General features: G+C 32.2%; 2 protein-coding genes across 3 annotated transcripts in view; one reads left to right on the top strand and one right to left on the bottom strand.

The window, feature by feature from the left end:
- The window catches only part of LOC118192988 (P2X purinoceptor 4-like), a 55,581-nt gene extending 50,079 nt beyond the window's left edge, over positions 1-5,502 (bottom strand). Inside the window, exon 1 of the mRNA XM_035364016.2 lies at positions 5,260-5,502. Within this exon, the coding sequence (XP_035219907.1) occupies positions 5,260-5,387 (128 nt within the window). The 5' untranslated portion in view covers positions 5,388-5,502. The remainder of the gene's footprint in view (positions 1-5,259) is intronic.
- Positions 5,503-5,960: 458 nt separating this feature from the next.
- The window catches only part of Mondo (MLX interacting protein mondo), a 102,400-nt gene continuing 92,923 nt past the window's right edge, over positions 5,961-15,437 (top strand). For both annotated transcript variants that reach the window (XM_085812642.1, XM_085812639.1), the window contains exon 1: positions 5,961-6,395. In XM_085812642.1, the coding sequence (XP_085668768.1) occupies positions 6,085-6,395 (311 nt within the window). In that variant the 5' untranslated portion in view covers positions 5,961-6,084. The remainder of the gene's footprint in view (positions 6,396-15,437) is intronic.

Raw genomic sequence — 15,437 nt, 5'->3', positions numbered from 1 at the left:
TGGTTAAATCGCTTAACACTGTTATTTCAGCCTGGGTTCAATTCCAGGTAAACAGGTTGGCTGCATGGGTGTTTTTGTGGCATTTCCCATATATAATGTGTATACCATGGATGTAGGAAGTTAAATGGAGTGGCCCTAAACCCTTTTCCCCATACCCTGCTTTGAAGCACTGGCGATCCCTTCTTTGGTGACCAAAACATTGGGTAATTTACTATTGAGTTCAATGGGTTTTGACACGATCGGATGTAAATATTTTGTAATTACGTCGTAAATATGCATATAAATGTATATATTTTCTTTTTCTACAATACTTCAGAGGCCCAAGTATATGAAAAGAATACATTTTTAAACAAAATTTCATTCTGAACGGAATTAAATGCTATACTTTTCACAGAACAGTTTGCTCAGAATGGTTTAATTTGAAATATTTCCACAAGTTTTCGTTAATTACATTAGAAAAAAAAAATTAAGGTAATTCGGTTAAGGATTACAAAAAGTAAGATCAAAGTTTATTGTATTATTAAAATTATGCATTATTTCTTTTCTATTTATAGAGCTTCTTCCTAAAATACCGTCTCAAATATGATATGATTTTTTAGCTTCTAAGGCATCTTTTAAATCAAAAACTATCAATTTATAATTAATGCTCTATTCGGTCCATTTCAAATTAGAGCACCTTTTAATTTAATAGCACAAAATACTTTAAATAGTACTTAACTTTCTCTGAATATTCTCCAAAGGGAATAAAATAAGGATTATTTTTTAAATATTATTTAAAACTTGTAACTGACTTATATAAGAGGAATATATGACTGAAAAGGGGAATAATTCTTTTAATTATACTTATTAGATTTTTTTACCCTTAATTTCAACAATATATATTCCAAAACTCTTCTTTATTACTTTCTTAAGTATGCATCTCACAGAAATTGCTTTACAATACCTTTTAACAGATTGCTTTTCAATACGAACAATTCATGCTTAAATAGTTTTATAACGTATTTGTCAATAGGATGTCAATTTATGTTTACAATTCAATGTTAAGGTTATTAGATATTTAGTGTGTGTGTGTGATTATGACAAAGCCTCGAGGGCTATCTGCCTAAGAGGAGGGATGCCTTCGTGGAGGACTTTCTAAGGGAAACTGGCTCGTATGCACATTACACATGGGGAAAACCACGAAAACGCCCATGCAGCCAGCCCGCTTGTAGGATTTGAACCTCGGACCGAAATATCAGTGTTCAGTGACTTTACCGCTCGGATGCTGGTGGGCCTATTATATATTTAGATAATATTTATAATCATTATAAATTTAGATGTATTTAATAATTAGATTTCTTCACAGTAACTTTCACAGTTATTTATGAATGAATAAATCCTTCCTTTCAAATACATTTATAAATAATTTAATAAATATTTAAGTATATTATTAAAGGCAGAAACATGCTTTTTGGAAGCACATGCATAAATACCCATACATATTTCATATTTTCCATTTCCGGCATGTGGAAATCTTTCATTTCTGTGCATTCCCTATATTTTTCGAGTAAAGTAATTTACACTAATTTTAAAAAGTACATGTTACAATAATATGTGGATGTGAAAAAAAAAATTTTATTTAAAACATTTTGGCATTTGGAACATAAAATAAAAGTAGCGAATACAATATCAAGAGTATCAAAAAATGTATACAATTTTAAAGGTAGGGTGAGGTATTTTTCATTCTTTAAGCATAACTGTTTTGATAAATTCTATATTTTTGTTCAACAGCTTAGTTTTATAAAACAAATTCATGATCATCGCTGTTGTTAGTTATCGAAAATTAACCAAGATGTTATTTTTGCGTTGATGTCGCTAAACTATACAAATTGCTATTATCCATCTAGGAATAAACTAGGAATGTTTCTTTTATGCGGAAGTGTCCCGTTTTTTGATTTGTATGGAACTGTCGTGTGTCGAAACACTATCAGAGCGCTGTCAAGCGAGCTTCTGAATGTAAACAAAAAACACCCCATCTGGTGACCGAAGCTTCAGAGCAGTGCTTTACTTCTAATGCCGGTTTGGCCACTCCTTCCTTTCTTATCTCCATGGTATATACGAGCAAATTTCCTTTAAAAAGTTGGTTAATCTTTGGATTATGGTAACTTGGCGATTTTTTGGCGACCAACCCTGCTACAGCAACCTGCTAGTTTTGTTTTGGACGCCATTTTGTTTTCACAAAGTAAAGGCATTTTTTTTTTTCCCCTCAACATTTTTTTCCAACAATCTGCTAGCCGAATTACGCGTATGCTAGAACTTTTATGGAACAAAAGTGCTTAATCGCGACGAAGATTAGGTGCGAAATTGGAAGAAAGTGCAGAATCGCCCACTGCTTGCCGCGTTTTTAAGAATAGCACATACACGGCATCCATGTACACGTCGACCTATTTTCACTTAAAAAAACATCCCAGAACTGCACAAAAATGGCATTGCGCGCACTCTTGACTTTATCCATGTTCACTGCTAAAGTCCTAGCTAGTAACCTTTATCGCCTTACCAAAATGTCGCCAAACTACCTGTTACCATATTCCAAAGATTAGCCAAAAAGTCCTTTATGAAGACATCCCTACCCTTAGTACATCCTTAAGCAGATAGCCCTAGCATGCTTTACTGTAATCAAATAAACCAAATCCAACATGTCCAGAGCTCAGACTTTAACATATGTCATTCAAAATCTCTGAGAGTTAATTTTTGACATTTATAGGAGTTCTAATTCCCCACAGCGATTTTTGGATTATCTGTTCTATTTTGGATATCAATTATCAATACAAATTCACATTAATGCAGATAATGAGAATTTCAACATATTAGAAAAGACATTACATATGGTACAAATCCAGAGATCTTAAAATGATTTCATATTTTTTTTGGATATTCAGTTTAAACCTAGTAAGATGACATGTAAAAATTATAAAAATATGAACTAGTGCTTTATAAAATTATGAAGCATTTATGAAGTATTTTTCTTAAGCTTTATAAAATAATGAAGCATTTATGGACCATTTTCCTTAAAGAAATCAAAATTTACAAAAAGGGTTGGTTAAATTTTTATTTGTTTGCTTTCTTAAACATTTCTTTCAATATAAGTTTTCCCCTTTCCCTGCACGTACACATTTAGGAAAAGGGCAGAATCACCCACTGCTCAGTGCAATTTTAAGAACTGCACAAACTCGGTATCCACATACACATTGAACTATGTTTCACTTAAAAAAAATAGGAGAATTGCACAAATTCGGCACTGCGAACTCACTGGACATTGTACATGTACACATCGATGTATTTTCACTTAAAAAGTCAAAGGAAATTGATAAAATTCCAGTTCTTCTTACTCTTGTAAAAAGCATCAAACATAATGCCCTAAATAAGTGCGCGTTTCTACACTTCACCCACACATTTTATGACCCGATGCAGTCTCTGCATGTCCTACATTCTGCTGCTAAGCATGTCCCTAAATTCTAAAAATTTTGTATCTCAGTGCTTTTCTTAAATTCTAGAGATTTTGATATCACTTAATATTGTTGCTTGGTGCTTTTTTTTACATTTTAAAAATTTTGCCTACCCTATATAAATATATATATATATATGTTATAATAAGAGCAAATCAAAAGACGGAACACTGTAGATGCATGATTAGACCCATATTGAAGAAGATTTTGATTGTGTAGTATGCTAGTAATGCTAACTTGGTAATATCTAAAGAACTTGGCAGTCAAGGCAGTTTTAATTCCATTTTTATTTGCACCTGATAATTGTGGCCACAATCACTTGGCAATCTAGTCGTGCCTTTCCACAGAAGATTTACATCTTTGATATTGTTGAGACAGAAAGCAAGCCAGTGAAATTACATATTTCCATCATAGAGAGCAAAGCTGAAGTGCGTAGTTATGCAAGATGGAAGCACACGAAGAGAAAAGTTTTAGTTTGCAATTCGGCAGTTTCAGTTCCCAATTATTATATCATCAGAGCTGCACGGGCCATAGAGTGATCTAGAAATGACGCAATGCAAAGAAGTTATTACGATTTTAGAACAGAGAGGAAGAATTAATGTTTATAGCTTAAACTATAATTTTGATTCATATATTTTTATCTTACATATATATATACATTTCAATTCTAGCGCTGGACCAGAGCTTATGTGAATAAAAAAATCTGTTACTCTCAATTCAAACAGCACAAAATGTAATCCTTTGTCATATAAAATCTATTTTTTTTCCTTAAGAAATTTCTGATACATTTCACCTCATCAATAATTCGCAGCACAGTTAGCTGATGTTTTCAATCATCCCAAAGCATAATGTTAACATGAAAGGTTACCATGCCTTTTGATATTCAATTACTAGTATAGTAAAAAGAAAAATGTTTAGATATCGGTGCATGAGTTATTTCTCAAGCTGCCTTGTGCTGATAGTCATGGCATGATAAAAGCAAAATATAATAATGATTTGCCATGTTAGGATCACGGACATAAAATGATTATTTCTTCAGTACAGAGGTATTTTATTTGGTTCCAAAGTGAAATTAAAAATCAGGACTCTTCATATGTTTTTCACTAGAAAATATCAAATACGTATGTATAAAGCATACAAAAAAAAAAAAAAAAAAAAAAAAAAATTTTTTTTTTTTTTTTCTTAAAAAAAAGTTTGCTGGTGGTGTAGATTTTAAATCATTCCAGATACTGGATGTCCAGATTTCAGACTTCAGTGCACAGGTCAAAGAAAAAAAAAGTTATAATTACATGCAAGTTTATATTAAAATTGCATGTAATACACACAAACATGAAAAACTCCCACTACATGTAAGGTAATTACAAAAAAGATTAAAATTTTATAATGGACTGTGCTGTTAACAATGACTGAATAATTATGAAATTAGAAATGTGATTCTCAGATTTACTTTTTATGCAGTATGAAAGATGAGCATTTCAGAATGCAAGTGAAAGGGACAAAAATATACTGAAAAATCATAAATCCTACAAACATCATATGCATTTAACATATGCATTCCCATATTAAAAATAAAGAAACTAAATCTACATATAAACTTTGAGACTAAAAGCACATATCTTAAATTAAATAAAAAGATTGAGCATAAGTTTGAAAAGAAACAACATATATTTGAACAAATGACATAGATTTGTTATAAACAGCTCATTAAATAACACTGCCCATTAACAACGCACATTTGATATCGATACAAAGCACGAAAACCTAACGTACATACCCAATTATATAACCAATTATGATTAACTGGATTAAACGACTGATGACACCAACCAAAATACTATTTATCTGAACAATTTTCGGAGTTTGATATGCAAATAAAACTTGGACAATTCTATGGCAGCTCATCGTGGCAATAAAATATTATAAGAACGTACAGCTTTAAAACCAATGTTTTTTGCTTAACCTATTGCGAAGTTTATTGAATAAAAAGGGGGTGTTAGCGCCTAACATCTGTTTTTAAAGTTACACACAAACAAACGCTAAAGCTTCCGGTTCCGGTTATTAATAGTAATGACAGTTATGATCATCTCTGGAAGCCTTTTTTTTGGCAGAAAGGATATTTTTTTTAATTACCCCATATTATTTGTAACATAAATCAAACTAAATTCTTCTTCTAATTATTATTATTATTATTATTTTCTGGGCGCAAACTAGACAGAAATGTTGCATAAGCATTATAAAACAAAGACTATATGCATCATAAAAAATCCTCATTGTTTGTGCAACGTACTCAATTAATATGAAATTATATTCTGAGCAGTGGGTTCTATTTTTTTAAACAAAATAATTAAAGAATTCTTTTGCAGTAAGATATGTGCCATGTGATGTCATAGCAAGCCTTCTTGAAACGGGCCAATGATGACGTTCACATTTTGGGGGAGTGTTATTTATTTAATGACGTCACATTCTCGAGTAAATAATCGAGTTCAATATGTCTACAACGTTTTGAGCCAGACGTCGTCATGACGCAAACAGTAGTGTTATTAATGTATGCGAAGTCTTCCGAATTTTTTTTAACTTGGAATTTAAATTAGTATAAAACATGCCTCCAAATGGAAGGAAGCGTCAAAAGTCCGATCAAAAAGTAATGAAAGAAATCATTCATAGTGGGCATTTTATGGTATCTGATATTGACGATTCGGAGGTTCAAGACGGAGAGGATATTCCATCCTTAGTTGTCCACGAATCGGATTGCGATCAAGAAAGTTTACCTTTGCCAGTTAAAGGATTTGATTTTGAATCGGCATGTAAAGAAACTTCTAAAACTTACACTTTTGGCTCTCGTAGTTCTCACTCGATATCCATTGATGCATCGCTAACGAAACTTTTCGAATGTATGACCTTAGCATACAGGTAAATTTATTTTGTAGCGCTAATAATATGTAATTAATCGCAATTTTGTTTCTTGCATGTTAACAAGAATTTTCTCATGTGTATGGAGAAGGTATTGTGTGTTTATAATGTTAGGGGCATGTTCATTGATTTATAAAATTTCTTCATACTGTATGTCGTTATGGGGAAAAGTTTGGGGAAATTCCTTATCAAAAGATCGGTGCTTCTTTAATCAATAAAAAGCAGTTAAATGCAAAATGAGGTTAAACTTCACCGTATTCTTTGTCATAGAATGTTTCCTGTATTATAAACAAGCAATAATCTTAAATGCAAATTAGGCGAATTAAGTTTAATAATAGAATTTAATGCTGTCTTATGATAACACGTAAAGTGTTCAAATTACTAAGTTTGAACTATTAGTAAACAGTACTGAAAACAAAGTTTGCTGGCTATTCTTTTTATGCTTATCATTAAGTGATTAATTTTCAATCCAAAAAATTCTCTTATACCTAAATCTGTGAATTATCTTATTACTCGTACTCTTCTTCAGTATTTCCGTATATTTTAAATTTTATGAGAGAAAATAAATTGAATATGCTTTTAAATGCAATGCCGTTTTCCTCTCTGTTTATTATAAATTATCATAAATATAAAACTAACAAGGCTTTATTTATAAAACTGAAAGCCTATTACGGAAGCCCTCTTGCATCTAATTTTTTCAGTGTAGTAGATGTCCATGTTGCAAATTGTGTCTCATGAAAAGTACATTTTATGTAAAATATTTCTTGAAATAGTTTTACAATTTCATAATTTTCATTCACAGTTATTCAAAATAACAAAGTATGTTTCACATTTTGTATGTTTTGTTCGTGTGGTTTCAATTTTTTATTATTTTTGTTAGCTCTAGTTTCAGCTCCTTGTGTTCTATAATGTCACGAAGTTTAAATATACAAGAGGACTGCAAATGAGGGGAAAAATTACTAAAAGAAAAACTATAGATAAATAAAAATTATAAAGGAAAAAATAAGTAAAAGAAAAATAAAAGGTAATGAAAGGAAGAGAACTCCATCTAAATTGAGAATGAAATTTCAAAAACAAAAATTGTCTTTTTAGTGTGAAAAACGGCTTTAGTGTAGAATTGGATGCCCCCTCGATTAGCAACAATTTTAAAAAAGTTTTTGCCGATTAAACTTCACTTCTGGCTACCATGATAGTTTTAACTGTGTTTTAGCTTCCTGATTTTATTTAAATGAATATAGATTGATGTGTACATGGACAAATTTAAGGCATGATGCTTAACATCCTCATCACTACTACTGCAGCTGCACAAAGCACTTGAAGAATGTTTAAGGTGCTTTGTGCAGCTGCAGTAGTAGTGATGAGGATGTTAAGCATCATGCCTTAAATTTGTCCATGTACACATCAATCTATATTCATTTAAATAAAATCATGAAGCTAAAACACAGTTAAAACTATCATGGTAACCAGAAATGAGGTTTCATCGGCAAAATTTTTAAAAAAATTGTCGTGAATCGAAGGGGCATCCAATTTTACACTAGAGCCGTCATAAATAATGTTTAAAACATTCGATTGACTTTATAGATATTAAAACCAATTACTTTTAAAGTAATGTGACATCATCCACAACATAAAATTCCATAAAATATTATATACAATAAAATTTTTATTTCAAATAAAAATGCAAAATTAAATTGATTTTTAATATTTAGAAGCCATAAATAATATTTAAAACACGGAATTTATTCATAATGAAATGCATTACTTTTTAAATAAAATGACAAGAAAGTATCAGTTACCATAAATAACTTGTCTAGCAATGGGTTTACCAAAGTTCGTATTGCTCGCCAAAATCCGTGCAACCGTCTACCAAAGTAGCACCCCTTTTCTTTCCTTAGAGTAAAATTCAGTGGGAAATCCTTTTCAATCTCTGTGTGAATGGTTTCGAAGTTACGATTGACGCACCATTTCTTCCCAACCGATACACTTGCACAGCACAGTAAACACACACGGGTAGAGTAGACTTTAAGGTACCCCTTGTATTATAGCAAACTTGTTGTTTGATTTATTGCCAAGTTGTTGTTTCATATATGGTAGCCTGAGTACTTGAATGTTATAGAAACCCTATTGTGACGTAATCAGGTGCATGATTCTGGGAAATTTTGAATCATGGGATGTTTTGTAAGCGTTTTTGTGGTGTGTGTTCGTTTGATTCTTTAGATGGTAGAATGGCCGAATGTAGTAAGATTAATTTGAAGTTTCTGTACGATTTGGGGTGAAAGAGCAAAAGAGCTTTAATTGACTGGTGTGTGAATGAAGGTTTACTTAGTAACCATTATAAGTGTCCTGTATGTAAGAAGGATATGCGTCTTGTCGAACGTAAACCGTTTAGATGAATGTGAATGGGTTTGTAGGAAGAAAGGTTCAGATGGTCACTATGTGAATCGTTCTATCAGAAAGAGTACCTGGTTTGAAAAAAGTCATTTGAGCATGATTGAAATTTTGATTTTTACTTGGTTGTGGGTGTACGAAGCGAACTCGAAAATCATGGTAAGTGAATATTTGTTTTTGGTAGTGCTTAAATGTATAATGTTTTCCTTTTTTATGTTATTTTATTGTTTGGTTTAAAATGTATTTTATTGAGATTATATACTTTTTGTTTCCCTATATTGTAGAATTTGGTGCTCCTTTGACTTTTTAAGTGAAAATATATCGATGTGTACATGGACAAAGTAAAGGGAGCGCGCAATGCAAGTTTGTGCAATTCTGGGATTTTTTTAAGTGAAAATATGTCAATGTGTACATGGATAAAGTTAAAAGGGTGTGCAATGCCATTTTTGTGCAATTCGGGGATTTTTTTTTAAAGTGAAAATAGGTCGACGTGCACATGGATACCTAGTTTGTGCAATTGTTTGTCTTGTTATTTTCACTTTGTGTAGCGGCGATTTTTTACGCAGAAATCGCCGCTTCGCAAGCCAAAATAACGAGTCAAAGAATTGCACAAAATTGGTATCCATGTACTGCCAAAAATCGCCAAAAGGTACCCTAAAATATACTTTTAGCAACGCACACATTTGTTATTTAACTGGGTAATGAAGTAATCAATTTCCCATTCCAAAAGAAATTGGTAATTTTTTTGCCTTTTGTGTACACGTGCCATTATTAGAACAGATGTAGCTTAGTACCAATGCATAAATCAAACTATCGAAGTTAGTAAATGTCTAATATACACACGGAAAACAGAACGTGCACAACCTCACATATGTAAATCAGCTATGAGACAATCAACAATGATATCAGGCTGACAGTGGCAGTTGCATGCGAGAAAGGAGCAGTTGTTATCATCAGCATCAGCTCAGTAGAGGGATCAAAAGTTAGCCAACTGCAGTGTTAACGCAATTTACCAAAAATATCCCTATGAGCTACTAGTAGCTCACAATTGACGGTTTGGCGATCACTGCTGTAACTTAATTTGCTGTAAAATCAATAAGAATTCTTGGTACTATTCAGTTTCGAGGGCCGTTAAAAATCACCAAACTATTGTTGATGCCACTGCTGCCAAAAATAATTGCGGCAACCCTAATAATTGTGGCAAGAAAGGAAGTATAATAGTAAATAACTATCTAAGATTGATGTTTTAGTTTAGATGAAAGGCTAATTTCATATAATACTTTTTTATTATTATAATTTATATGAAAAAGGCTAAACATGACTGAATGGAAGCATAAGAGTAAATAGCTATTTCAGATCATTATTATAATTTATATAAAAATTGCAAAACATAACTGAATGGATGCCTGCATCGTAATTTCGCTACCGACTTATCGCTAAAGCATAATTTCATCTCATTGGTTGTTCAAACGTAATTTTCTATAACGAATGATGCCTTTTCTTTGAAAATATTCAGAATCTGAATTCAGAAGTTCAGAATCGCTCACTTATTTGTTTGCCGCTTTTTACAAGAGTAAAAACAATTAGATTTTTGTCAATTTTATTTTACTTTTTAAATGAAAATAGTTCGATGTGTGCATAGATAAAGTAAAGAGAGTGTGCAGTGCCATTTTTGTGCAATTCTGGGATTTTTTTTAAAAAGTGGAAATAGGTCGATGTGCACATGGATACCGAGTATGTGCAATTCTTAAAAACACATCAAGCAGTGAGTGATTCTGCACTTTACCCAAAATTCTATTGCCGACTTTTCATCATGGGTAATTCCCAAATTGTTAAATCCATAGGATATCAAAAAAGGAATTAAAATCTAAAAGAATTCAAAATCAAAAAAGAATATAAAATCAAAAAAGGATTTAAAAATTAAATTAGTATTTCAATGGCGTCTTAAGAAATATAGAGCTACGCAATCTGAAACCAGTGCATACGCTAGATTTGGCATGCTGTTAAATGGGCGCGGTTGTTAGATTTGGCGCTTTTGCGCATACATTTTCGTTGCAATTTTTTTACGGCCCTCAAAACAGAAGAGTACCGAATTCTTTAGGCTTTTTCCTACCCTCTCCGTTAAATAAATAAATAAATAAGGTTTAATTGATGCTCTAGCAAAGCTAGCCATGAAAAGGCACATTGATTTAAATTTCCGTGCTCCTGTTTATCAGTGAAACCGCTCTTATGGAAATGATGTTATCTGTATTTGAAATAGAAAATATCTGGCTTTTCCAAAACCACAATGGACCAAAAGGCTTTTTCCTACACTTTTTCACAGAATAAAAGTTATTCAATTTTCAAAAAATTTTAATGCAACTCAGTTTTTGACTGAACATGGCAATTTTAAAAGATACCTAAAAAAGCGGCTCTAGTGTAGAATTGGGTGCCCCTTTGATTAGCAACATTTTTTTTTTAAATTTTGGCATTGAAACCTGACTTCTGGTTACAATGATAGCTTTAACTTTGTTTTAGCTCCCTGATTTTAATTTTATTTAAATGACAATAGATTGATGTGTGTATGGACAAATTTAAGGCAGTGCGCAATGCCTAGTTTGTGCAATTCTAGGATTTTTTTTAAGTGAAAACAGATCGGTGTGTGCACGGACACAGAGTTTGTGCAATTCTTTGACTTCTTAATTTGGTTTTGTGTAGCAGAGATCTTGAAATTGTGCCTTCCTGGCACCAATCTTGGTGTCTAAAAAGAATCGCAAAAAAAATAAGGTGCACCCAATTGTAAACTTTTATTTTTATGGCTATTAAATATTAAAATGCAATTTAATTTTGCATTTTTTTAAAAATGAATTTACTATATGATTATTTGGTACTTACGTATTAACGCAACCAGGCCAAAATTCGCATAAATCGCCAAATTTGGCGACCCTACTTACGGCAACCCTACGTGTTATACGTAGTTTTTCGTAAAGAAATTATTTTTCTTACTAGTTAGATTGAATGCCCTGAAATACTTTAATTACTTTTTTGCAGAATTACTTTTTTGGTTACTGTACCTAACAGAAGCGCCGTTACCCTCATGGAAAAAATTTGCGAAAATATCAAGGAAAGAAGCATCATTATTTGGATTGCTGGAAAGGATACAATACAAGTGAGTTCCAAAATGCTGGATTTCTGCATGGAACTGTTAATCACAAATATAACTTTGTGGATCCCAACACGGGCGTTCACACAGAACATGTAGAGCGCATGTGGGGCTCAGCCATATGACGCAACAAAAAACAGAGAGGAACAGCCCGTCATCATCTTGACTCATACCTTATCGAATTTATATGGCGCCAAGGTCAAGCTGTTAATGGCGAAGACGGTTTTCAATCAGTGCTAAAAGCAATAGCCAAAAGATTTCCGCCGAAAAAATAATTCTGCAACTTATTCAAATTCGAAACCGGAAGGGTTTAATAGCTATTTTATATTTTAAAACAAAATAATATAAAAAACTGTATTAAAAATTATCTGTAATTAATAAATGTATATTTTCTTTCTATGCATACTTTTTTACTCAAACTTACAAATCGCGCCAACCTGGTTGCGATAATACGTAAGTAAATAATTTTAATTCTATTCATGATGTAATCGACTCCCTGATTGATTACAGAATATTTGTACATTAATGAGCCGTAATCAGCTCCCTGATTGGTTACTGAATATTTGTGCATTACGGCGGCATTTTAAAATTTTATTATTCATCTCTTCGAATTCCTTAGATTACATTTTTTCAATTTTTTCCCTTAGATAACATTTTTGAAATTCTATTACATTTTTCAATTTTTTTTCATTGATATCTAAATTACGAGTTCGATTTTTTTTGTGGTACTAATCAATATACGACAGATTAAATACCCCAAAAAATGTAAGTATTAGGGGGACCGGAAAGTAATGTCGCTTTCTTACATTAAATTCAAACAAATACATTTTAACAAGTTTTTATTTTTAATCAACTATGTAATCACCCTCGTTATTAACAACCTTTTGCCATCTAATGTGCAGATTTTCAATCCCAGATCAATAAAAATCAAGGATAAAAATCTCAAGAGGTCATTTTGGACATCATCCAAATTTTCAAATTTTTTGCCACTAAGAAAATGTTGTAAGGATCCAAATAAATGGAAATCCAATGCTGTGATATTGACCGAGTATGGTAGGTAAGTATGGCAGTACCTCCCACCCCAATTCATTAATTTTTTCCAGTGTTTGTCTTGCACAGTTCGGTCTTGCATTGTCGTGTTGCAGAAGGACGCCTTTTCTGTTGACAATTGATATTTTTCAATTAAAGATTAGTTCACTCAGTGCAATGTTCACACTAAAGGTCTGCATTAACAGTTTATCCAGGTTTCAGCAATTCAGAATGAACAATTCTGTGACTATTCGACCAAACGCACAGAAGCACCTTTTCGGGATGTAAACCCGTTCATTTGGAGAGAGCCACTGCCTTTATTTTTCGTGTCCAGTAATCGAAAGATCAAAAAACGGTTCTGTATGGTTCCATTGCATATGATGGATCAGTTGGCTTTGTTCTCTTCAGACAGAATATAGGGGATCCAAACAGCTGCTCTGCTTATTTTTCCAATCTGCTTTAAACGTTCTTGGATGGACGACCAAGGTAGTTTAAGGGTGTTTGACATGGATTTGCTTCCACTTCTGCCCTTAGCATATTGTTCTCTAATGTTGTTGGTCTTCCTAATCGATAGGAGTCAGAGATCAAAACTACAGAATTTGAATTTGGAAAACCATTCAATTTAAGTAATATTTTAATCCAAGTAAATGTTGGCACAATGTTTTTATAACGGTGTTTTTATTCTATTTCTTTGCTATATGAAAGTAATAATTTAACCTTTAGTATTTTATACTCGTAGTAAATGTATTTATTTACATTTGCCTGCCATCTTAAAAAACGGCATTTTCAACAAAAAAATTAATCCATTATTTTTAACGATTTTTTTTAAAAAAAAGTTTTGAATATTTTACTATGTGTAAAATATGTAAAAACAGCATTTTTCAAGATGGCTGACGATTGTAAAAAGTGCGCCAACGTAAATCGCCAAAAATCCATGCAACCGTATACCAAAGTAGCAGAAATCTGAACTTAATACTTAAAAATCAACTTTTTTGAAACCATTAAACAATAATAAAGCTTCAAGCAACTGAGGCATCATTTTGAGTGTCAGATATTATTGCACAGAACTCCTCAGCATGGAAAAAGTGCATAACATCATGCATGAAAAATTGCACGTAAAAAAGGTGTGTACATGATTGCTCAAAAGTGCACCACGAAAGGATGTATCAGCACTGTGTTTGTTAGAGCTTAAATGCAGTCCACAGTAGTTTTGATGTTGATTCATAACTCTGGAGGAAACTTGGATTCACCACTAAACTCCTGAGATGAAGGAGTTAAAGCAGGGGATAATATTTGGTGAAAGTGCGCTGAAGAAGGCAAAGACTGTTTTGTCAGCTTGTAAGGTTGGAGCCACTTAAAAAAAAAAAAAAAAATTCTTAAGGAATTATCCTAATTGACTACTTGCAGAAGGGTAAGACAATAACAGGAGAATGTTATGCAATGTTATTGTACAGTCTCAAAGAAGAGCTGAAAAAAAAAGAAAAAGAGGCGAAGATTAGCCTGCAAAAAAGTGCCCTTTGATCACAACAATTTGCCGCCCATAAGTTGACTGCTGCAATGAATGACAAAACTACATGAATTTAGCTATTAATCAATTCCTCAGCCACCCTACTTTTTGGATTTGTCGCTGTGTGACTTCTTTCTCTTCCTAAGCTTAAATGCTAAGCTCAATGGGAAGAAATTCTTGTCAAATGAGGAAGTCATTGTTGCTGTAAATGAGTATTTTGCAGACTTTGAGATAGCCTATTTTTCAGACAGTATTAAAAAATAGGAAATTGCTGGACTAAGTAGCTCTTGATGGAGTCTATGTTGAAAAATCAAACAAATTTTTTCCGAATAAAAATGCTTTTTACCAAACTTATCAAACGACATATTATAAAAGCAAAAATTACAGCTTGTCTATTTAGCTGTTTCCTTTCCAAATTAAAAATTTAAATACATAAATCTAGCTCAGCAGAACATCTAAGTCTTTAGCCCCTTAGTGCTGTATCCCTTGCATAACTCTATTTATGCCACTGTCAGTACAATATTAATGTCAGTAACCATCTGGTGTCCTTCATTTTAATTTTATTTTAAAAATCTATCTAAATTTACTACACCACCTTACACTGGTGACCTATGAATACACCATCACTGATTGTTAAAGCATATATCACCAGGAAGTAAATGCGTTGGTGGTTGCTTGTGTTTTTCAGTTTAGTTTTGTTTAACAAAATTAAATCTAAAATTTGCTACAAAAATCCAACTGATGAGCATCAATCCATTGGTTACTAATAACTAACAATCTTGAGAATTGTTGGTAATATTCAGTTTAATTTTATTCCATTGATCTACCTTGCTGTTGCAATTTTATTTATAATATGTCAAGTGATAAACTTTATGAGCATTTGTTGCAATATTTTAATTAATAAAGCATGTTTCTAACATCATATTGTACAAACCCAATACAGAAACATTTTTTCCCCACTTATTATTTTTAACTT

The sequence above is a fragment of the Stegodyphus dumicola genome, chromosome 1 (genome assembly GCF_044657685.1).
Source record: "Stegodyphus dumicola isolate Sdum_Otavi_A_Nest chromosome 1, ASM4465768v1".
In the NCBI taxonomy this organism is placed as follows: Eukaryota; Metazoa; Arthropoda; class Arachnida; order Araneae; family Eresidae; genus Stegodyphus; species Stegodyphus dumicola.
Note: the sequence above shows the minus strand (reverse complement) of the source record. Positions and strands in the feature narration are given on the sequence as shown.